Here is a 23663-nt window from a genome sequence, read left to right as displayed (position 1 = left end):
TGAACATCTACGTGGAAGAAATGCATAGGGCAAGGCATATGGGAAGGGCCACGGAGCTTCCCTGTCCTCTCCAGATGAGCCACTCTCCCAGCACGTCCACATGTTCACTAACCTGGAAGCTCCTCGAAACTCATACTTTTGATATTTTTAAAAGAAGCTGCATCATGTAGGTATGATGGATCATTAACTCAATTTTTATCCCTCTCCCCTTCCCGGAGGATAGGGTTGGAATTGAAAGCTCAAAGTTCCTGGCTTGGTCTTTCTGTTGACCAGCCTCCTTCCAGGACCCCACCAGGAATCATCTCATTAGAACAAAAGACACTGCTCTCACTCAGGAAATTCCAAATGATTTAAAAGTTCTGTGTCAGGATCCGAGGACAAAGACCAAACACTGGAACAAAGATGTCCTTATTGCTCTTATCATTTAGGAAATTACAAGATCTGTGCCAGGAACCAGAGTGGGTGGGGGGCAGAGACCAATATATATGTACATCACAGTCTCTCACTCTCTTCTCCAACTCAATATGATGCAGTCTCAGCTTAGGGAAACCCATTTCTCTACATTTTGGGGAGCCTGAAGCCAGTCATTTCTTCCTATGAGGCCAATTTTAGATCCCTTCTACTTCTGCAAAGGCAGGGGCCGAGGCTGGCTTTTACATGACTGCGTCACTAGGCCCAAACTCAGCATCTAGCACATCATAGAAGCCCAAGGAACAGGTGTTGGGCATCGCACCTTGCTCAGTATTTGGCCGGCCAACTGGCTTTTTCTCAGTGCTAACCTCCCTCTGAACCTCTGACCTGGAGAACTTTCGTGTAGCTGCACACAAAGTTGGCATCTGCAACCTCAGGGCCTCCATAGAGCTCCTTCTGCTGCCCTCACCTTAGCTGACATGTGGCTTGTGAAGGACACTGCTTCATAGAACCTCTGTCAAGGAGAGGAGCTGCCAAGGGATCCGAGGAGGGGATCAATGTTCCCCTGTCCTAATACAGGTTTCCCCTACTTTCCAAAAGTTTGCAATATGTCGTTTCACTTTGATGAAAGCCCTCCATTCATATGGGAATGGCTTTCTTCATAAAAGCAAAAAAATGCCCTTCAGGTTTCTTTCAATTAGCAAAAACAGGTACCAATGTGAAAGTGTTTGGAAAGTGGGGGGCACTTTTCACTTCAAGCTGTGTTGGCTTCTGGAAAAGTCTCATAGGCACGCTCTACTTTTGGACAGGGTGGGAAACCTGTACTGCTGTTGCCTTTTTCTCCAAATTCCTGAAGTGAACCGGTTGAGTTACCCTTGTTTTCTTTTTACTGTCATCTAACGGCCTCCAGATAATTCCTTAGAACATGGCTCATGGTTCTTTCTTCTTTTCCAATGCTTGCCACTATCCTGGGTGAATTCTATCTAAGTCCATAAGTGAGATCTATCCAAAGAATCATCTCAGCGAGTTGAACTCTACATCACTAAACCTAACCTCAACTCTATTTTAGTATATTTCCTCCATGGCCATCCTCTAGATCTCAAAAGTAATTCTCTCCCTGACCTCTAGATCCAGAACATGGCCAAGGACGGTGACCAGAAATGATAAAAGGAACCACTTAACAATCTGACTTCTTAATTTCCTCTCCTTCTACTTCTGTCATTCCTCATACCTCTTCATCATCCATTCACCTGTATCTCGAATGGTCTTGTCCCCTTCAGGAGTTCTAACCTCAAACACCTCACAGAATTAACTGTCCTTCTTCTGAGCTATGTTGTATATCCTGATTTTATTATCATATTTAGAACACTGGATTACCGCTCTTTCCTTTCCAACTTAACACTTTTATCAGCTTATTAGGGAAAAAAAAACATCTCTAAAATCAGTTTTTGTTGTTGCTACCCATAACTCAGTATACTGTTTGTTCCACAGAACCAGCATTCAGCATCCTCTTATTTTTAAATTTTAAATTAATGCTTCAACTTTAGACTCAAATACAACTCGGGGCCAAAGAGTACCTAGCATTGTGCTAAATGCTTTATTGTCATTGTAGAAAAACTGGGACTTACAGCTCTTTGCTGTGTTTCTTTTTTTAATTAATTTTTCACTTATTTTTATTTATTTTTTAAATTTTAAATAATTTTAAATTCAATTATTTAACATATAATGGACCATTGGTTTCAGAGGTGGAGGTCAGTGATTTATGAGTCTTACGTAATACCCGGTACTCATTACATCACGTGCTCTCCTTAATATCCATCACCCAGTTACCCCATCTCCCTGCTTCCCCTCCGGTGACTTTCAGTTTGTTTCCTATGATTAAGAGTCTTTTATGGTTTGTCTCCCTCTCTGATTTCATCTTGGTTTTTTTCTTCTCTTCCCTTATGATCCTGTTTTGTTTCTTAAATTCCACATATGAGTGAGATCATGTGATAATTGTCTTTCTCTGACTTATTTCATCTAGCATAATATCCTCTAGTTCCATCCACATCATTGCAAATGATACGATTTCATTTTTGATGGTTGAATAGTATTCCACTGAATATATATACACCACACCTTCTTTGCTGTATTTCTAGTGGTAGTGGCAGTGATGGTTTATTTTAAAATTTTTCCATTCATAGCATCTTATATGCCTTTTTGTACTAATTTATTCTGTCAAATGGCTACTGGTTAATTTGTTGGCAGGTATTGTTGTTGTTGTTGTTTAGGGTCATTATAAAGACAAAGCTTTGCTGTATTCCAGGAAAACTTGGTGAGTAATTATATGCCATAGGTAAAGCTGATAGGAATCAGACAAGCCTTTATCTCCCATCCCCTAATCTCTCACTCTTGTGTAGGCTTCTAAACCTTCTATTCTCATCTTTTCTCTCTTGTTTTTATACTTACATAGTTTTTATATTTGGACAATTCAACTATGTTACTTGTTGGTAAATCATTCCTTCAACAAATATTTATTTGCTGTCATTTGTGTGTCAGGCATAATTTCTTCAGCCAACTACCTCATTAAGAGTGATTCATTGACTAGATACAAAACCATGACTGTAAATATATTTATAAAATACCATGAAAACTCATTGGATAACACATGCTTGGAGACCCCCATCATACACAAATTACAAATTAACAGTAAAGAATTATTAGATTTATAAACATGTTTAATTTTGGTTGAAAATGTTATTTTAAAAAATCATGTCTTTAAACACAGGTGATATACCAAGTCAGAATTATTATTTTTTTAAAATTTTTATTTATTTTTATTTATGATAGTCACAGAGAGAAAGAGAGAGAGAGAGAGGCAGAGACATAGGCAGAGGGAGAAGCAGGCTCCATGCACCAGGAGCCTGATGTGGGATTCGATCCCGGGTCTCCAGGATCACGCCCTGGGCCAAAGGCAGGCGCCAAACCACTGCGCCACCCAGGGATCCCCCCAAGTCAGAATTATAAGACTTATAGAATCTTAGAGGTTGTATTACTTCAATGATATGATTATATATCTAGATTATATGTTTTTGAAGTATAAATGGCTGGATAAATATCAAATCTGAAAATGTCTTAATGAGTAATAACATTATTCACAACGTTAATTGAGAACATTTCTTAGATTTCTTTATATCTGTGTAACTCTGCCCTTAATCCACACAATGCCTGGAAAAGAGCACAGGTTTGCCCAACTGCCAAATACAACCCAATCTTACCCTTAGCCAATCAAGTAAATACCCAAAGTCCCAAGGAGGCTATAATACTAGCTAGCTGATCTGCTCAAGTCACCCTCCATTTTGGATTCACATCTCCTCTTATAGATAGGCATTGAAAAACCTCCTTAATGCACAATTTCCCTCTGTCTTTCCTTCTGCGAAGCCTCTCCACTGAGGTCCTGGTTTTATCCTGCTATTGCACTTCAGATCACCAATTCCCTAAACTTAAAAGCTAAAATTATAAAATTGTCAGAAGAAAGCTTAGAAGTAATAGATCTTTGTGACTCTAGATTAGGTAATTATTTGTTAGATATGATGCCAAAAGCACAAGCAACAAAAGAAAAAGGAGATAAATAGAGCTTTACCAAAATTACAAAGCTTAGTGCTTTACAAAGGATGTCATCAAGAACATGAAAAGACAATGCACAGAATGGGGGGAAATATTTATAATAAACTTTTATCCAAAATATATAAAGAAATTTTACAAATAAACAATAAACTGACAAATAATCCAGTTTTGAATTGGGCAAAATATCTGAAGACAAAACTCTCTGGAGAAAATATACGAATGTCTTATAAGCATATGAAAAGATGTTCAACATCACCAGTCATTAGGGAAATGCAAATCAAAACCATAATGAGATACCACTTCAGACCCACCAGGATAGCTAAAATTTAAAAAGGATAGTAACAAATGTTGATAAGGATGTGAAAAAAATTGGAACCCTCATCCATTCCTGTTGGGACCGTAAAATAGTTCACCCATTATTTTACAATTTGGCAATTCCTTGAGAGATTAGGCATAGAATTACCATATGACTCAGCAATTCCACTACTAGGTATACAGCCAAGAGAAGTAGACACGTTAGTTTCCAAATGTTCAAGGTATCATTATTCATAATTGTCAAAAAGCATGCTCATCAGTTTATGAGTAGAATAATGTGGTATATCCTTATAATGGAGTATCATTCACCAATGAAAAGGAATGAAGTAGTGACTAATACTACGAAATGGATGAATCTTGCAAACATTTTGCTAAGTAACAGAAGCCAGATGCAAATGGCTACATATTTTACTATTCCATTTATATGAAATATCTAGAATGCACAAATCCCCAGAGACAGAAAGTTAATGAGCGATTGTCAGGGCTGAGTGTGGGGATATGTGGAAGAGGAATAACTCCTAATGGGTAAGGATTTTTTTAGGCCAGGGGCTGATGGAGATGTTTTGAAGTCAGATAGTAGTGATGGTTGCGCAACTCTGTGAAAATATTTTTTAAAATCACTGAATTATACATTTTAAAATGGTGAGTTTCCTTTTATGTGAATTATATCTTAATAAAGTTGTTGAAGGAAAATAAAAGGGGAAAAAGGAACACCTGGGTGACTCAGTTAAGCATCCAACTCTAGATATCAGCTCAGGTCTCAATCTCAAGGTTGTAAGTTTGAGCCCCTTGTTGGGGTCCACAAGAAATTCTTGTTGGACTCTGACAAATGATCCCCATTAGCTCTGGAATTTCTGGTCCAAAAAGCAGGACTCCAAACAGAAGGAGTGAGTGAGGGTTCAGTTGTATGTTTCATAGATTTGTTAAAAGAATTAACATTAAAAATTTAGCTCCCCACATTATCAGGACAATGTAGAAACTATCTAGTCGTATCTGAGCTTAGGACAAGGTTACTTGAAACTGATCAATCTGGATAAATGAAAAAGGAGTGGGATTATATCTAGGTCTTGTTTCCTTAAATCTCTGAAATGAGCTGTATTACTTTAATAAAGAGTTCTTTTGCTTCTTGAAGAAAACTTTAGAAAATATATGGTTCTATTTTCTGCCTCCATTACATAAGCAGACCATTTTTTTCCATGTCCAAGACATTTGCCACCACTTGGCAGCGTAGCATAATGCCCTAAATTTAGACTTTTCAAGGAGTTAATACTCTTCCTGAAAGTTAAATACACAAATCTAAACATTACAAATGACTCTTTTTTTAAAAAAATAAAATATATAAAAGAAACAGACTAAGTTTAGAAGGAATTAAAAGAGGTATTATTAAACACACTTGGTTTAATTTGCAGGTAACTCAATTACATGGGCAAGAAATGCTGTACACCAATCTTCTGAGGCACGTGGATTTCTATGTGATGCCACTAGTTAATGTGGATGGTTATGACTTCACGTGGAAAAAGGTAGGTGAAGACAAAGAAAATGAAACATGCCCTATTTGGGGATACAGGATACACAGGCTGAAATATTCACAGACTCTCGGATCTTGGCATAATGCTTTTGTTTAAAATATATATTTTTTAAATTCTTATTATGGAAAATGTCAAACATATGAACGGAAATAATTGCACGGTAAGCTCCTTTGTACCTATCACACAACTTCATCAATAATCAACTCATGGCCAGAGGCACATGGGCGGTGTAGTTGCTTAAAGAGACAATTCTTGGTTTCAGCTCAGGTCATGAGCTCAGAGCCTGTGAGATAGAGCCTTGCATCAGGCTCTGCACTCAATGTGGAGTCTGCTTAAGACTCTCTCCTTCCCTCTGCTCCTCTCCCTGTGTACACACACACTCTCTCTCTAATAAATTATTACTAGGAAACTTACTGGTAAATCTTTAAAAAATAAAATAATCAACTCCTGGACAATGTTTTCTTATGTATATCTCCAAACCAATTCTATCTTATTATATTATTTTGAAGTAAATCTCAGACACCATATCATTTCATCAAAAAATATTTCAGGATGCATCTCTGAAAGAGACCTATTAAAAAACAGTACAATTATACCTAAAAATTAATACTTGGCATTATAAAAATGTCCAATCAATATTTAAGGGTGTAATTGTTTCATAACTTATTTTTAAAATGATTTTATTTATTTATTCATGAAAGACACAGAGAGGCAGAAATATAGGCAGAGGGAGAAGCAGGCTCCCTGTGGGGAGCCCAATGCAGGACTCAATCCCAGGACCCCAGGATCATGACCTGAGCCAAAGGCAAACACTCAACTGCTGAACCACCCAGGTGTCCCTTGTGATTGGTTTAGATGTCTTTTAATTCTATTTTAATCCATAAATTCTCCTGCCATCTCTCTCTCTCTCTCTCTCTCTCTCTCTCTCTCAATTATTTCTTTGCAATTTATTTATTAAAGGAAAAGTTTCTCATTGTATGGATTTCCTAATTGCATTGCCATGTTGCAATTTAACATTCCTCTGTCCTCTGCATTTCCTAAAACTTGACATTTGGATTACAGAGGATAAACCAAATTCAGGCTTGACTCTTTGGGCAGGACTACTTCATTGTGATTCCGTGTTGTTTATACTGTTCGGTTTTATTTCCTTTAGTGATATTAGCTGCCATCAACAATGATACCTAGATCCATCCATTCTTACTAGGAATGGATGCATAGCATTTTGATTTGTAAAATCATAAACTGCAAAATTTAGAAGAGCATCTTAACAACACTTGCATTCTGATAGAACTGCATTCTAATTAATATGTGAATTTAAGCCTTAGGACCGTTTAATTCAATGATGAGCATCTAGGTATGAGTAAGTTTCCTAGTTAATCTCATCTATACTGGAAACCATTATCAATGGTATTTCTAGCCCATCAACCTCATGATTCAGGAAATTTATTCAAGCAATATAAGTGCAGTCCTTTCTAATTTAATGAGGAGCACATAAAGCATAATTGAGCATATTTAAGTTCAGAAAAGCCTCCTTGAGCAGCACATGTAAACATCAAGGAGAATGAGAGTAATCAGAGTGATTAGAACACAGAGGATTAAACAGAAATTGTTTTACGGAGGAGGTAATTTTTGCAGAAGAAATGGGAATGGAAAAGAGGCTTGATTGGAAAAGTCATCCTAAGTGGAAGAAATGCTGTGAATAAAAGTTTGTAGGAAGGAGCAGGCAAATCCTGAACTCAAGAAATGAGAAATCCCTAGCATAGTACCTAACACAAATTTGTGTTCAATAAATGACCATATTTGGGGAGCCTGGGTAGTTCCATTGGTTAAGTGTCCAACTCTTGATTTCAGCTCAGGTTATGATCTCAGGGTCATGAGATCAAGCCCAGAGTTGGGCTCCATGCTCAGCAGGGAGTCTGCTCAGGATTCTCTCTCTCTCTCTCTCTCCCTCTGCTTCTGCCTCTCCTCGACCCCTCTCAAATAAATAAATAAATAAATAAATAAATAAATAAATAATCACATTCATAGACTGATCTTATGATCAATTTATTCTTTCTCCTGAATCACAGTAGAACTCAGTCACCCTTGAGATATTGTTACTCCCTCGCTGTCCTTTGTATCTTCACACACCAATTAGTCCCTGCAGTTTGAGAACCTAATTTCTCCAGGGCAATCTTTGCTACCAAACCACAGATCATGGGTTGGAAGGAGATTGGGAAGCTTGGCAGAAGGGTTGATGAGAGCAGGGGAAAAGGTGCCGCATCATCCCAACCCCAGGATTTAAATAAAGCCTATGCAACTGTTTGCATGATGAAATTTCCCAGTTTGCCCCAAGAACCCAGTGGGGGAATTTGGTTTATGTTTACAAACGAGGACTGAGTCAGTGAAGTCAAAGGAATTATCAGGCTACAGGTGTCTTCATAGCTTCACCTCCTGAAGCTTTTAAATGAGAGAGTTGAATTCAATCAAAAGAGAACATTGAAATTCATGACTCATAGTTTTAATTTTAGTTGAAACACAAAGTTATTTTACTTTTCTCAGAAAGAATTAAAGTTAAAGCAAACAAGATTAAAGAAAACCAATAAGCAGCCTAGCAGAACCAAATGAAATTTCTGTTGGTATAGGTCAAAATTAATCAAATATTACCATTTCGTTTGGTTCAGATTGGAATAGTTTTGAGTGAACGTGATTGAGACCTGGATGGAAACAAGGGCCATGAGAAAGGAATGTGAAGATAGTAACAAGGTGGAGTGATGGGTTTGCAGGAGAGACACAACCCTGACCACGTAGGCCTTAGAAGTCGTGTCTCTGCTTGAATTGCAAACATGGCCATCCTGGTTATCAGTATTTTGTTTATTTAGAATCGAATGTGGAGAAAGAACCGGTCCTATCATGAAAATAATCGTTGCATCGGAACAGACCTGAACAGGAACTTTGCTTCCAAACACTGGTGTGGTAGGTTATTTGCTTCATTTCTAGCAATGTTTATTCATTTATAAAGGGATATTCATGAAGCGAGGCTCATAATTCAAAGTAATTAGAGGGGAAGCCTATCTGAATCAGGAATCAGGAAAATAATTTAATAAACTCTTTAGTTAAATGTGGTGCTGTGCATGAGCCCAACAACTCACCTTAACCTCTCTGCCCTGCCATTTCATATTTTAAAAAAAAAACAAAAAAACAAAAAAACAAAACAAAAAAAAATGGAAATTAGGCCAGTTCCTTTGGGTACCTTCTAGTTTCAAAATTCTAAAATTCTACTTTTCTAGAATAACAAGGAAGTGACTGTTAAAAATCCTATTTCAATGAACAAATGACATCTGTCATTAGGGTATCAAAGTAGAATTTGGGGTGGGTACCTCTCCTTTTTAATTGCATAGGAAAATGTTTACTTCTACATTTTCTTTGGTTCTCACTATTTACTTAACATGTTTTTTTTCTTTTATGAATATCATAAGCTTATGTCTAGCACTGTGGGAATTTATCATTCATTGATTTGAGTGAGTTAAAGTACTCAGGGAATATTGATTTAGGAATTCAAGGATATTGTCTGTTCTCAGGGAGGTAGGTGATGGTCCACCCTCCTCTGTGGTATTTCATAGTTACTACATTTAAGAAACAGCTACAAAATATAACTAAACCTAATTATGAACCTGAATCATTTTTATTTTTGGAAGTGGGTACATGTGGCTCTGTGGGCACTACAAAATATTACAAGTGTTGAAGCCACAAAAATCTGCTTCCAACCACCCCGTTGCCCTACACAATGCTACGTACATGATTGTATGTATTTCCTTTAAAAAGATAAAAAGAAGGGAAATTTTGTGATTTTGAACATTTCATCATTATCTCAGAGTACATACAAAAATTTCACAAGAGTACTTACCCTATTTCTTTAATTCTTCATCCTCTAGGTTAAAAACTTAGGGGTGGGGGTGACTGGGTGACAGGCACTGAGGGGGCACTTGACAGGATGAGCACTGGGTGTTATTCTGTATGTTGGCAAATTGAACACCAATAAATAATAAATATATTATTAAAAAAAAACTTAGGGAGGGAAGAGACCATTATCCACTACCTAATGCAATGCCTGGCATATGCAAGGTTCCCAGAAATTAATTAAGTGAATATAGAATGAATTAGTTCTTCTAAAAGAGCTGCAGATATAATAAGCAAGAAGAGGAGACAGCAGTTAATCCTGCCTGAGTTTTACTCCATTTGTTATTGAGGGAATCACCTAGTGGTTTCTCAGTGAGAGCCATTCTTAAGATTGTCCATTAAAAGTGCCCACTGAGGCCCAAAGACTGCCATAGAAGTGATCATTGGGCAGGGAGTCAGAGAAGCAGCAGCAAATATAAAATAGGTCTGAATAGAGCTGATGGTTACATAAGTGCCGAGCTGTTTACATAGGTTTCCCCCTGGGTCATTATCTATGTATCCCGGGTGGACAATCCCAGACTTAGAAGGCTAATCCCTTGCGTAAGAGCACAGACCTAGGAAGTGGCAAAGCTGGTAGATATAAAGCCACACTGACGGACTCCCAAGTTATTCCAATTCTTCTATGTCTGAGAATCACTCCTCTATTATACCTTCCCTTTTGGAACATCTTATTTCATCTTCATACCCTTTTGGTGCTCCGTTTTACTTAATATTTTTTATGGTGAAGTCAATACTACCCAATTTGAATGGCCAACATGTCAAATATATTCTGTTATTGCCGTCAAGACGTATGGTAGGCCCCTCTGAGACATGGCAATCTATTATTACCCATCACAAGAGTTAACGACAGAAGCAGATGCAGCAAGCATAGAGACAAAAGAGAGTGCCAAATAAAATGAAAAGTAATTGTAAGGACTCTTTTTTTGACCAGGGCCCCAGTATTTCTTTAGTAAGCAAACCAGTAAGAAAGAATTAAATCTCATCTCTTCCTTGTCCCTGCAACTAGAAGATGCCTTTATGATACTTTTTTTAAGAATTTAAAAGAGCACCTTACTTATTAACAGGAATTGACATATCAAACCTGTTTATTTCATGTTCATTTTCCTCTTTCTTTGTATTAAAATTGTGTGTGCATATGCGTGCATGGGTGTCTGTGTGTGTGTGTGTGTGAGTGTGTGTGTGTGTGTGTGTGTGTTGGAGATGGGAGTGGGGGTGAGGTTATCTTACACTGCTCAGGCTGTCATAGCAAAATACCATAAGCTGGGTGGCTTCAACAAGAGAAATTCATTTCTTCCAGATCTGAAGGCTAGAAATCCAAAATGAAAGTGCCAGCAGGGCGTGTTTGTCCTGAGGCCTCTCTCCTTGGCTTGCAGAGGGCCACCTTCTCACGGTGTCCTCACATGGCATTTTCTCTGTGTGCACATTCCTAGTGTCTCTCTCTCTCTTCTTAAAAGGACACCACCCATATTACATTGAGGTCTTACCTTTATGACTTCCTTAAGCTAATTACTTTCTTAAAGGTGCTATCTCCACGCATAGTACATTGTGGGTGAGGGCTTCAACATAAGAATTTTGGGGAAACAGAAGTCAGTCTGTAACAGGTAGTATTTTGTGAGGACCTCTAGTCTCAAACTTCCTGAGATGGATCCTCTCTTTTTCTAAATGTTAAGTTAAATGACAAAGTTTTTGTAACTAGTGTACAGTAGAAAATCCTTTAGTTCTTTTCCTATGAGACTATGGTGTTTTTTCATTATTTTTCATGGTACAAAAATATATATAACATAAAATTGGTCATTGTAACCATTTTTTAAAAGATTTTACGTATTTATTTGAAAGAGAATGAGTTTTGGGGGAAGGGCAGGGAGAGAGACAGAGAGAAGCTGACTCCCCGCTGAGTGGGGAACCCAATGTGGGGATGGGTCCGAGGACCCTGGAATCATGACCTGAGCCTTAGGCAGATGCTTAACCACCTGAGCCACCCAGGCACCCCCGTTGTAACCATTTTTTAAGTGTAAAGTTCAATACATTAAGGCATTAAGTACATTCACAGTATGTAAAACCATCACCAATATCCATTTCCAAAATTTATCATCACCCCAAACACTGGCTTGTCTAATCACATTATTGGTCAAAAATTAATACAAACGAAGTACTTGGAAAAGCCTTGGATGTTTAGCACAACATTTTCTCATGGGGAAAAGAATGTTTAACAAACATTAAGGTTGTTTCTATTACAAACAAAAGGAAGAAAGCCGAGCAAGCTTGAGTAAGGCAGGCAGGCCCTGGAAGGATAATGGAGTAGCCCATGGAACCCAAGGACAAGGATGCAGCCGGGCCTCAGAAACAGCCTGGAGCTAGGCCTCAGCACTACAGTGTGCTCTGTGAGTCCATTCTCTCCCCATTTATCACTGTGAAGCACACTGGATTTTTTTTTCCTTTTTATTCCAATCCACATGATGACGGTGATGGCGACAAAGAGGAGAAACAACAGTCACTCAACACTTAGTATATACAAGGCACCACACAAAGCACTTCATATGCATTAGCTCATGGAATCCTCATTAAGTTCTCATTAAATGTATAATTTTCCCATTTAGCAGATAAGAAACTCAAGGTATAGCTGGGTTTAAAACATTTTACCTAAGGCCATATAGCTATTAGATGGCAGCGCCAAGATTGGAATCAAGTGATTGGGTGATTAACAATATGCCTATGCCACTTAGCCTCTTATTGTAAAGGACCATTACCACCGAGAATGTTCATGTTGCATCTCCTGAAATAGCAGTATTTCCTTCATAGAGTTGCATGAGGATTACACAAGGTATTGTGAGTAAATCTTAGAGTTCGTGTCAACTGGTCATGTTGTTGGTGTTGTCTTCTTTGTTCTACTGAGCAGCTAGACTGACACTAGCATCTTCGTGTTCATTTCAAGTTATCAGTGGAGGGATTCAGATTGACAGAACACAAGCTAAGGACCCAGTCCAGGATTAATCAAATGTTCCCAGGAGGAAATGATGTTTGGGCTCAGAGGTGGCTCCGTGGGCCTCCATTTCTGTGCATTAAAAGGAAGAAAGGTGATGTGTTGGGAGGCAGGCTACCATATGAAGAGATGGATATTTACTATAATCTCTCAAGAGGATGAATAAATATTACCCTGGCCCCCCAAAATCACCATCTTATTCACCAGAATCTCTTTATTTAGTAACTTAGAAGTAGCACTGAAGGCAGACTTCTATATTCTGAATTAAAGAAAATGGGGTTTCTAAAAAAAAAATTGGGTTTCTTTCTCTCACATAGCTACAGTTTTGGAGGCAGGGCTGGCTGGCGTCTCTGAGACTTCCTTAGCCACTTTCACAAAGGGTGCAAGATGCCTGCTCCAGGCAGCAACTGTTGGGGTGTTTGCTATGGAGGCATATAAATATTTACTGCAAAAGAAATATAAATATGTTCTTTATAGAATTCTATCTAATCCACTTCTCTAAAAAATGTTGCACCATAGATAGACGATGCTTAGAATGCATTGTCAGAGGAACCACGAATTGCAATAGCTTACGCATCCCCTCTAATCCCACTCTATGAATTTCACTTCAGAGGAAGGTGCATCAAGTCTCTCATGCTCCGAAACCTACTGCGGTCCTTACCCTGAGTCAGAACCGGAAGTGAAGGCAATGGCTAATTTCTTGAGAAAAAACATCAACCACATTAAGGCTTACATCAGTATGCATTCCTACTCCCAGCAGATAGTGTTTCCATATTCCTATAATAGAAGCAAAAGCAAAGACCATGAGGAACTGGTAAGTGTTACTTATTTTTTTTCATTAGCATTGCAAGAAATGATAATACCTAAGTCAAGAATCAAAAACTGTGGGGGGAAAATTTCTCCTTTGGAGGACAGTTGGGTAGATGCTTTATATTTTGGTCTACTCTACTGGGAGTCATCCTAGGTCAAGGTTCACTGAAGGAATGGAAAGAATGGATCGTACCCTGTGGACATGGACTTTAGTCTAGCAGATGGGTCCCTAAGAAAATGCCAGACACACTGCTTGAAGATCAGGGTTGAATCATTCCACATGGAGCTGATCTACATAGAAAGCCAAAAGAGCAAGGACAAGAGTCTCTGGAATTGTGGGTCTGCTTCGTGATAACTAGCTTTGTACAAGGGCCTGACATAGATCAAGTCCTGGTACAACACTTACCAATTTGATATCGGCATTGGGAATTGTGTACACACTGACCTCTCTAACCCCCAGGGGTCTGGTCCTATTAAAAGCACTTCCAATGTCAAGATTGGAGCAAGGGCCCCCCCCCCCACACCTTTTTTTTTTTTTTTTTTGGAATGTAGTAGATGATACAGGAAATTTGAAGAGGACTCACATAATCTGCTTGCCCTAACTATTTTTTGGTCCCAGCTGTTCTGTGTTTGGGTTGACAGCAAATGATGCAAGAGTTCTTGTTGGGTCGTGGATAGGATTGGCCAAACTCTTACCCCAGTTGCTTTCCAGACAATGGAAGGGTTATGGTGACTCTTGCACGAGATCTGATCTTTATGTAGTTGTTTGTTTCTTACTGACCCCTTTTGTTTTGGTTCTCTTTTATACTCCCTCTCTCTCCTTTTATTTTTTTTTAATTTTTATTTATTTGTTTTAGGTATTGAAGTATCGTTGACATACAATGTTATATTAGTTTCAGGTGTACAATGTAGTGGTTCTACGATTCTATGCATTACCCTCACCACTAAGTGTAGTTACCATCCATCACCATAGAACATAATTATAATATTTTTACTATATTCCCTATGCTATTTATTCCATGACTTATTTATTTTATAATTGGGAGTTTATACCTCTTAATTCCCTTCACATATTTCATACATCCTCCCAAACTCTCCCCTCGGGCAACCACCAGTTTCTTATCTGTATTTATGATTTTGCATTCTTGTTTGTTCATTTGCTTTTTTTTTTTTTTAGATTCTACATATAAGTGAAATAATATATTTGCCTTTCTCTAACTTATATCACCTAGCATAGTACCCTCTAGGTCCATCCATCTTGTTGAAAATGGCAAGATCTCATTCTATTTTATGGCTGAATAATATTTCATTGCATATATATATATACCATATCTTCTTTATCTATTTGTCTATCAACAGGTACTTAAGTTGCTTCCATAACCTGGCTATTGTAAATGCTGCAGTAAACATAGGGGTCATCTTTTCTTTTCAAATGAGTGTTTTCATTTGCTTAGGGTAAATACCCATTAGTTAAATTACTGGATCACATGATATATCTATTTTTAATTTTTTGAGTAACCCCCCCTACTATTTTCCGTAGTGGTCTCACAAATCTGTGTTCCTATCAAATTATGTTCTGTCCACATCCATGCCAACATGTTATTTCTTGTATTTTTGATGATATCCATTCTGACAGGTATAAGGTGATATCTCATTGTGATTTTGATTTGCATTTCCCTGATGTTTGGTGATGGTCAGCATCTTTTTATGCATCCTTTTGCTGTCTGTATGCCTTCCTTGGAAAAATGTCTATTCAGATCCTCTGCCTATTTTTTATTTAGATTATTTGTGGATTTGGATTCTGTTTTGTTTTTGTTTTGTTGTTTTGTTGTTGATTTGTATGTCCTGGTTCTCTAACAAGAAGAAACTATAGCCACATTAGGTGCTAGCAGCTGATGATGACAAATATAAGGTTATTTGCATTTTCTGAAAATAGCTCATTTAGAGAATAAATATACTTGATACTTGCAATTCTTCTTCTCAGTGGAAAACCTCTAAGGAAAGTTCCCTTATTGGTGTTATTTTGGAAGAAATGAAAGATTATTTATCATGATTTGGAGATAGAATTATTCTGATTTCCCTTATTTTTCGATTGCTGTTATCACAAGTGTTTGTTGAGCATTATTTTGTATAGAATATTGTATTTGGTGGACATTAAAAGAAGCATTAGGTGGACCCTGACCTTTTAGAGAACATGATATGGTTAAGAAGCTCAGCCATTAGCAAATGCTATAAATAGCTATATTCTAAGTGCAGTAACTACTAAATAAGGGGTGCAGATGGTAGACCTCAGTTCTGACTGGGATATCAAGGAGCGGCCTCATTCACTGACTTAGAAGGAAATGCTAGATAAGCTAGGGGATAAAGTCCCTGTCCTTGAGGAATTTATCATCTATTAAGGGGTGATACACTGTAAAGAAAAAGACAATAAAGGGCTACTGACATCGAAAAACAGATACATTTTTAGCCAGAAATGGAAAGATAGGAATTCTAGAGGCATACAGGAAAGGGAGGACATTCAATGCTGAGGAAATGTGTTGCCCACAGGAAGTGTGTTCAGGTTACTGAATGAAAGTAGAGGGTGACACCATCAGAAAGTAGACGTGGTCTGCTTGTTTAAATGTTGGAATAAATGTGTATCTTATTCTGTAGACAAGGGGGTTCCATTAAAATTTTTTTGAACAAAGGAATGCTACAACTTCATATGCACTGATACTCCTCTGGGTTATCCAAGAGAGTCACAGTGAATACTAACATCAACCTCATAAGAGATCTGGATAAGCTAGAAGCAAATGTAGTAGGACAAGGGATTTATTTATTAGCCTGCCCCATACTGGGCACATAATCCCTTTTACCTGATGAGTCTTTAGGAGTTATTAGACATTTTGCACAAGAAGACAATAATAGCTTGTGAGAAGGAAATGATCTATGCATTAGGTATATGTAGTATTTAGAGAAGTCACATTTAAAGTTTGGTGATAATTTTAGGGTGTCTGGGTGGCTCAGTCAGTTAAGCATACAGCTCTTGATTTTGGCTCAGGTCATAATCTCAGCGTAGATCTCATGATCTCATGACCTCAGGTTGTCATATTGAGCCCATTGTCAGGCTCTACACTCAGCGCTGAGTCTGCTCCAGGATTCTCTCTCTCCCTCTGTTCCTACCCCTGCCAAACAAGCAAACAAACAAACACATTAATTAGTTAATTTAATTTAATTCTATAAAAAATAAATAATGTTTGATGATAATTTTTTGTAGGATTAGGGTAACTCCAGGCTGTTTGCCTTGAAATACAGTTATACTTCATTTTATATGATAAATGAACTCCTGAAGCCAAAAAAGCATGTGAGAATTATTTTTCCTTCAAGTTAAATAAAATTTTCAATGTGTTGGAAGAGTCTATGTCTAAATCTATGTCTAAGTGTAAGCCACCCAATTGTGATTTCCATAAAGCAAAAAATATTTATTTTTTTAAAGACTCTATTTATTTATTCATGAGAGACAAAGAGAGAGAGAGAGAGAGAGAGAGAGAGAGAGAGAGAGAGGCAGAGACAAAGGGAGAGGGAGAAGCAGGCTCCATGCAGGGAGCCTGATGTGGGACTTGATCCTGGGTCTCCAGGATCACGCCCTGGGCCGAAGGCAGGCACTAAACCACTGAGCCACCCAGGGATCCCCAAAAATATTTATTTTAAAGTTTATTTATTCTTCTAAATATGTATATTTTTCCTTTTCGTCCTAGCTCTATTGACCTATAATTGATGTATAACATTATAGAAGTTTAAGGCATACAAGGTGATGAGTTGATACACTTATACACTGTAAAATGATTACCACAATAAACTTAGTTAATACCTCCATCACCTTACATAACTACAACTTTTTCTTTTGTTGTAAGAACATTTAAAATCTATTCTCTTAGCAATTTTTGTGTATATAAAATAGTACTGTTAACTATAGTCACTGTGCTATGTATTAGATCTCCAGAACTTATTTGTCTTACAATTGAAAACGTATATCCCGTGATCAACATCTCCGCATTTCATTCACACCCCAAGCCCCTGGCAACCGCCATTCTACTTTCTATTTCTTTCTGTACATAATTTGATTCAATTAATAAATAATGGTTTTATTAAGAACTTCTACTTGTCCTGCTTTGAAGCTGCACATGAACTGAAATTCCATATTCTATTGATTTCAGTCCCTAGTGGCCAGTGAAGCAGTCCGGGCTATTGAAAATACTAATAAAAATACCAGATATACTCATGGCAGTGGTTCAGAAAGTTTATGTAAGTATTTCTTCTTAAGATCGTGGAGAATTGTGAGGTGCTAAAGAAATCCATGTGTTTGGTTTTTCTGTATGGGTTTAATTTTTCTAAATGGACTAAACAAGATCACATGTAAAATAGTTGTATTATAACAATTAGAAATGGAGGCATGATAGCTATGAGAGCACTGAACAAGGCTATATTAATAAATAGATACACTCAAAAGAAGCCAAAATGATATTTAAGATGTCACGTTCATTACTATAGAGCAGAGATCATAGAATTGGCATCACACTAGTTGAGTGAAGCAGGAAAGGTCATAAAGGGTCAAAAGAATGTACAAGATATCCAGGGTCCCCATGCAAAGTTGTGCGGGTTGAACACTATACAAATCCAGGGAACACTATTTCCATTAGATGCATTAGAGTGACAGGCTGTGCCCACTAAAGCACACTATATAGTGAAATGTCTTTTGCTTGTATCGCACTGACAACAGCTTGTATATGGCAAACTCTTAAGAAATATTTTCAAATTTAATTTCTACTGGCAGATATTTATCAAGGGATCCTCTTTTGCTTACATTGTGATGGAAGACAATAATTTTTCTCTTTTGAAGCTGGAGGAGGAGGTGGCAAAAGAGGTTGCATGTTTATAGAAAATAAACATGCAACCAGGTGTCAGCAAACTATGACCCACAGGCCAAATTCAGCCCACTGGTTTGTTTTTGTATAGCTTGTGAGATAAGAATAGTTTTACCATTTTTAAACGATTTTATTTATCTATTTATTTATTTATTTTAAAGAAAAAGAAAGGGAGTGCAAGTGCGGGGAGGGGCAGAGGGAGAGAGAGAATCTCAAGTAGACTCTGCACCTAGTGCGGAGCCAGATGGATCTCACGACCCTGAGATCATGACCTAAGCAGAAATCAAAAGTCCATCGCTTAACCAACTGAGCCACCCAGACACCCTCGTTTTTCTATTTTTTTAAAAGGTTGAAAAAAGATTTTGTGACGTGAAAATTCTATGAAATTAAAATTTCAGTATCCAAAAATAAAGTCTTATTTGAACACAGCCACATCCATTTATTTATGTATTGTCTATGATAGCTTTCACAATAGTAGAGTCAAGTGGTTGTGACATACTTTGTGGCCCACAAAGCCTAAAATACTTATTATATGGTCCTTTGGAGAAAAAGTTTGCCAATCTCTGATGTCAACAATGAAATAGTCAAATATAGTATAATTCCATTGAGAAGTGAAGACAATAAAATAGACCTAAGGGTTTGTGAATGACTGTAGGAGAGAGGGGCTACTTAGTGAAAGTGGCCTAGGAGCTGTCTCTCTGTAGGTGACACTTCTGGGAGACCTACCTGATAAGTGTCTGCCAAACGGTGCTATAGGAGGAGAACCAGGGAGAGAAAACGGCTTGTGAAAAGTCCCTGAGACAATGTTCAAAGCCCCAAAGTTTTCTTTAACAAATGTGATCTACAGCGCTATAAAAACACATTCATCTTAATAATCGCATTCATATTATTTTCAATTAATTGCTTAAGCACCAGATGCCCTATTTATAGAAAGTCCAGAATCTTCCTCTTCCCCCTCAACTACCCCAAAATATCTCAGAACAAAGTGGGACCAGCTTGGCCCACGTGAGATCTCTGTCACTTGGTATCATTGGCCCACTGCTGCCTTTGCTGACTCAGGTTCTTGCTCTATCAGAGAGGGACCCCACAGCTCTCTTTCACAATTTAGAACTTTCTTGATTTTAATCCTCTCCTCTACGATTGTTCCCCAAAGCATAAACACAGCATCTCAGGGCTGCAAGGAGCTTACAAAGCTACTTTCTGGTGTAATGAAATCAGTCTATTTCTACACATTCATTCATTCAGTATACATCTATGGGAATCTGTTCATAAGTATAAGAAAGTGGCTGGAAGAAGAAATGACATATGTTGATGGTGGTTGTCAGAAATAGTTGCTGAATAACTCATTTAATCCAATGCTGATGGATGTTTTCCAGTATTATAAACAAGGCTTTGATAGACACCTTTGTAGTTAACGCAAGTATAGGTAATAGAAAGAGGCAAAAATGATCACTTTGAATGTTATATGATTTTCTACCTGGAAAACAGTAGAAATCAACCAAAAATATTAGTGACAATCAAAAGTTGAGTAAGGTGGCTGACTATGAACAAAATATACAGAAATCTAAAGCTCTCTTATATGCCAAAAATAATCAGGTAGAAAGTAAAATGGGAAAAAGATCCTACTGCCCCTCTATATGTACATATATACACATTGCACACATATATACCAAAGATACATATATGTGGATTCATTGTTAAATGTATGTGTGTACACACGCAAATCTATCCATATATTTATATGAGAAATCTAGAAAATTTTACTGATATACATGAAAGAAGATAGATAAAAGGAGAAACCTATCATGTTTTTGAGCAGAAAAGCAATATAAAAATGTGTGAGTTTTTCTATGTTAATCTGTATATTTAATACAATCCCAATGAACAGTTTTGAATTTATTTTGAAAGAATAAATTTGATAGAAGAGCTTGTAAAATTTTGAAAAATGAGACTAATAAGAGAGAATTTGTCCCAATCAGATACTAAGGCACATTATAAACTTACAGTAATTAAGACTATGGAACTGAGCCAGGAAAAGGCATTCAACAGAAAGGAATGGTGAGAACAGAAAGACACTTAAGTATCTAAGGGCATCTAGTATCTCTTAAAAGAGGCATTTCTAAGAATGTTATTCAATTGAATACAGTTGGAAAACCTGACAACTTACTTAGAAAAAGAAATTGATTTACTGATCTATATTTCTCTAAAATAAATTCCAGATAGACAAAAATTTTTATTTATTTTATTTATTTTTTTATTTTATTTTATTTTATTTATGATAGTCACAGACAGAGAGGCAGAGACACAGGCAGAGGGAGAAGCAGGCTCCATGCACCGGGAGCCCGATGTGGGATTCGATCCCGGGTCTCCAGGATAGCGCCCTGGGCCAAAGGCAGGCGCCAAACCGTTGCGCCACCCAGGGATCCCGACAAAAATTTTTAAAATAAACACTCTGCCATAAATCAGGTTGAAAGCTAAATAACCAAATAAGAAAAAAATTCACATATTACACAAGGCTAATAACACTAATGTTGCTGTTATAAACAATCTATAAAATCAATTGAGTAGAAAAATGAGCAAGGACAACTGATAAAAAAAATATAAAGATGGACAATAAATATACCAAATAAAATGTTCAACTCAGTGGTAATCAAAGAAACAAAATAGAATGATTCAATATGATTTTTCACCCATAAAATTGTCAGATGCATAATGCATAATTCCTGTGGATGATATGGGAGAGGGAATTAGGCATATTTATACCCCGCCAATATGGAAATGTAAATTGGTTCAATTTTTTTGGAGGTTATTTGGCAACTTGTGGCATAATTGTAAAAAGTACATACTCTTAGGCTAATGAATCTACTTCTAGGAAAGAATATTCCAAGGAACCAGTAATTAGTAAAACCAAGAGAGGTCATTATAAAGTTGTTTATATTATTTAGAAATTAGAAAAAAATCTAAAGGTCTTCAAGTAAATAATTATTGAACTGAACTGTATGCAGCTTTACAATGTAGTGCTATGTGATCATGAAAAATTTGAAGTCGTTGATACATAGAGCTGGTCACATAGATTATGTTTAGAAATATTACGAAATGTGATGTGATGAGCACTGGGTGTTATAACTACCGATATTGAACATAATCGTTGAACACTACCTCTGAGACTAATGATGGCTAATTGAATTTAAATTAAAAAAGAAATATTAAAAAACGGCATGTGTAGGATGACCTTATTTACGAAGGGAAAAATGAAGTATGTTAAAGCATGCATTGAGAAAAAAAAAAAGCACTAAAATGTTAATGGTGATTATTACTTCTTGGCAGATAGATGGGTTATTTTTATTTTCTTCCTTAACCTGTTTTTCTTCAATCTCCATTTTCTACCAAGAACTTAGATTACATAATAATCAGAAAAGTGCAGAGCTATTTTTAGGGAAAAAAGATCCATTTTGTAAGTTAACTTGAAACACCTGTATTTCAATGAATAATTTTCTTTCTTTCTTTCTTTCTTTCTTTCTTTCTTTCTTTCTTTCTTTCTTCCTTTCTTTTTTTTTTCTTTTCTTTTTTGTAGATCTAGCTCCTGGAGGTTCAGATGACTGGATCTATGACTTGGGCATAAAATACTCGTTTACGATTGAACTTCGAGATACAGGCAGATATGGATTCTTGCTGCCAGAGCGTTTCATCAAACCCACTTGTGCAGAAGCTCTTGCAGCTATCTCTGAAATAGCTGGGCATGTCATCAGGAATGTTTAATGCCCTTGATTCTTCCACTCTTCTTCCATATTTTGATTCACTGGCTCCCACAACCCCAAATCACTGTAGGTGCTCTAAAGTTTTATCAGTAGTTTTGAGAAAAGAGTTTCCTCTTCCTTGGTTTTGCAAAAGAACAAGATAAATGCTACCTTAAAATTAAGGCGGGGAAAAAAAATAAATAAATAAAAATTTAAAAAAAACTAAGGCGGGAAGGGGCTCACATTTCTCTTTTCTAAAAAAAAAAAAAAATGTGTAAGAGGCTGGATACGAATTTGGATGCAGGATGTCTGACTACCCACCTCAAGCGACGTGAGCAACTAGGTTCTTGCAGACCCTGGGACCCCAAGGGGAAAGGTGGCTGGAAGCGCATCAAACATCTCTGCTCCAGTTTCCATGGGCTGCTTGCGCCTCTGCAAACGCCACCGCGTCCCCCTGGCTCCCCCGTTGCTAGGCAACCGCCCAGCCCGCCGGGCAGGGTCAGACCAGGACACCCCCCCCCCCCGCGCCCCGTCACTGCTCAGTACACATTTTCCGCGCAAATGAACGAACGGCTGTAGTTATTTGCAACAACAGGTGCGCGGCATCGCCAACAGCTGTGGACTGTAAGAAATCATGCAATAAGAGGAGGAAACGCTTGCTCCCCGCTTCACTTTCCCGTGGAAATTTTGGCTCTTCCCGGCTCTGGCCTCCCCCCCCCTCCGCCCGCCCGCAGGCTCCGCGGCCAAGCCCAGAAAGCCCAGACTCGAGGATTCCCACCGCGCTCCGCCCCCCGCTCCCCCGGCGCCGCCGCACGTGCCGACGTTACGCACGGGGGGCGTGTCCTCCGAGGGGGCGGGGCCTGCGCGCTGACGACTAATCTGGCGGCCGGAAGCGGTCCGCTGGGGAATCAGGGCAAACACTTGACTTCCGGCGGCCTTTCGAGTGGGTCCTCCCGGCGGCCTGGTCGTGTTTTCGTTGCCTTTTCGGACCCTCCGCAGCGGCTCCTCGTCGTCTCTCGTCCTCCGGCTCAGGCTCGCCCGACCCTGGCGAGGCGGCGGGCTGGTTCTGCTTCTCAGCCGCCCCGGGGGCCCCTCGCCAGCGAAGGGCCGGTTCCCGGGAGCCGCGCGCGCACCTCCTTCTCCTGGTCGTCGTCTCCCCGGGGCCCGGCGCGGGGACAGAGAGTCGCCTCCCCCGCTCCTCGGAGCGGTGGCGGCGGGAGCGCCTCCGGATTGAGCTTGCGACGGGAGTCCGGGGAGGAGGAGGTAAGCTTGAAGTCGGGGACTTGGTGTGGGTACCGGGCGGGGGGGGGGGCCCGGGGTGTCTTCCCCCCTCCCCCTCCCCCCTCCCTCCAGCGCCCTCGGGTCACGCCGGGATGTTGAGCCCTCCTGGAGCATCCCCCCCGCAACTCAGCAGTAGCTGCCTGGGTTCAGG

At 38.6% G+C, this 23663-nt stretch overlaps 2 protein-coding genes across 3 annotated transcripts in view; both read left to right on the top strand.

Moving 5' to 3' along the window:
* The window catches only part of CPB2 (carboxypeptidase B2), a 52408-nt gene extending 29951 nt beyond the window's left edge, over positions 1-22457 (top strand). The window contains exons 7-11 of the mRNA XM_041731020.1: positions 5742-5852; positions 8723-8816; positions 13392-13594; positions 17787-17874; positions 22069-22457. Of these exons, the coding sequence (XP_041586954.1) occupies positions 5742-5852; positions 8723-8816; positions 13392-13594; positions 17787-17874; positions 22069-22253 (681 nt within the window). The 3' untranslated portion in view covers positions 22254-22457. The remainder of the gene's footprint in view (positions 1-5741; positions 5853-8722; positions 8817-13391; positions 13595-17786; positions 17875-22068) is intronic.
* Positions 22458-23161: 704 nt separating this feature from the next.
* Positions 23162-23663, top strand: part of ZC3H13 (zinc finger CCCH-type containing 13) — a 91825-nt gene continuing 91323 nt past the window's right edge. Inside the window, exon 1 of one of the 2 annotated variants that reach the window (XM_041731018.1) lies at positions 23162-23494. The gene's annotated coding sequence lies outside the window, so the exon portion shown is untranslated. The remainder of the gene's footprint in view (positions 23495-23663) is intronic. The other variant, XM_041731019.1, reaches the window with a different exon arrangement.

Source organism: Vulpes lagopus, chromosome 16 (assembly GCF_018345385.1).
Source record: "Vulpes lagopus strain Blue_001 chromosome 16, ASM1834538v1, whole genome shotgun sequence".
NCBI classification, from domain to species: Eukaryota; Metazoa; Chordata; class Mammalia; order Carnivora; family Canidae; genus Vulpes; species Vulpes lagopus.
This window is presented reverse-complemented; position numbering and strand designations above follow the sequence as displayed.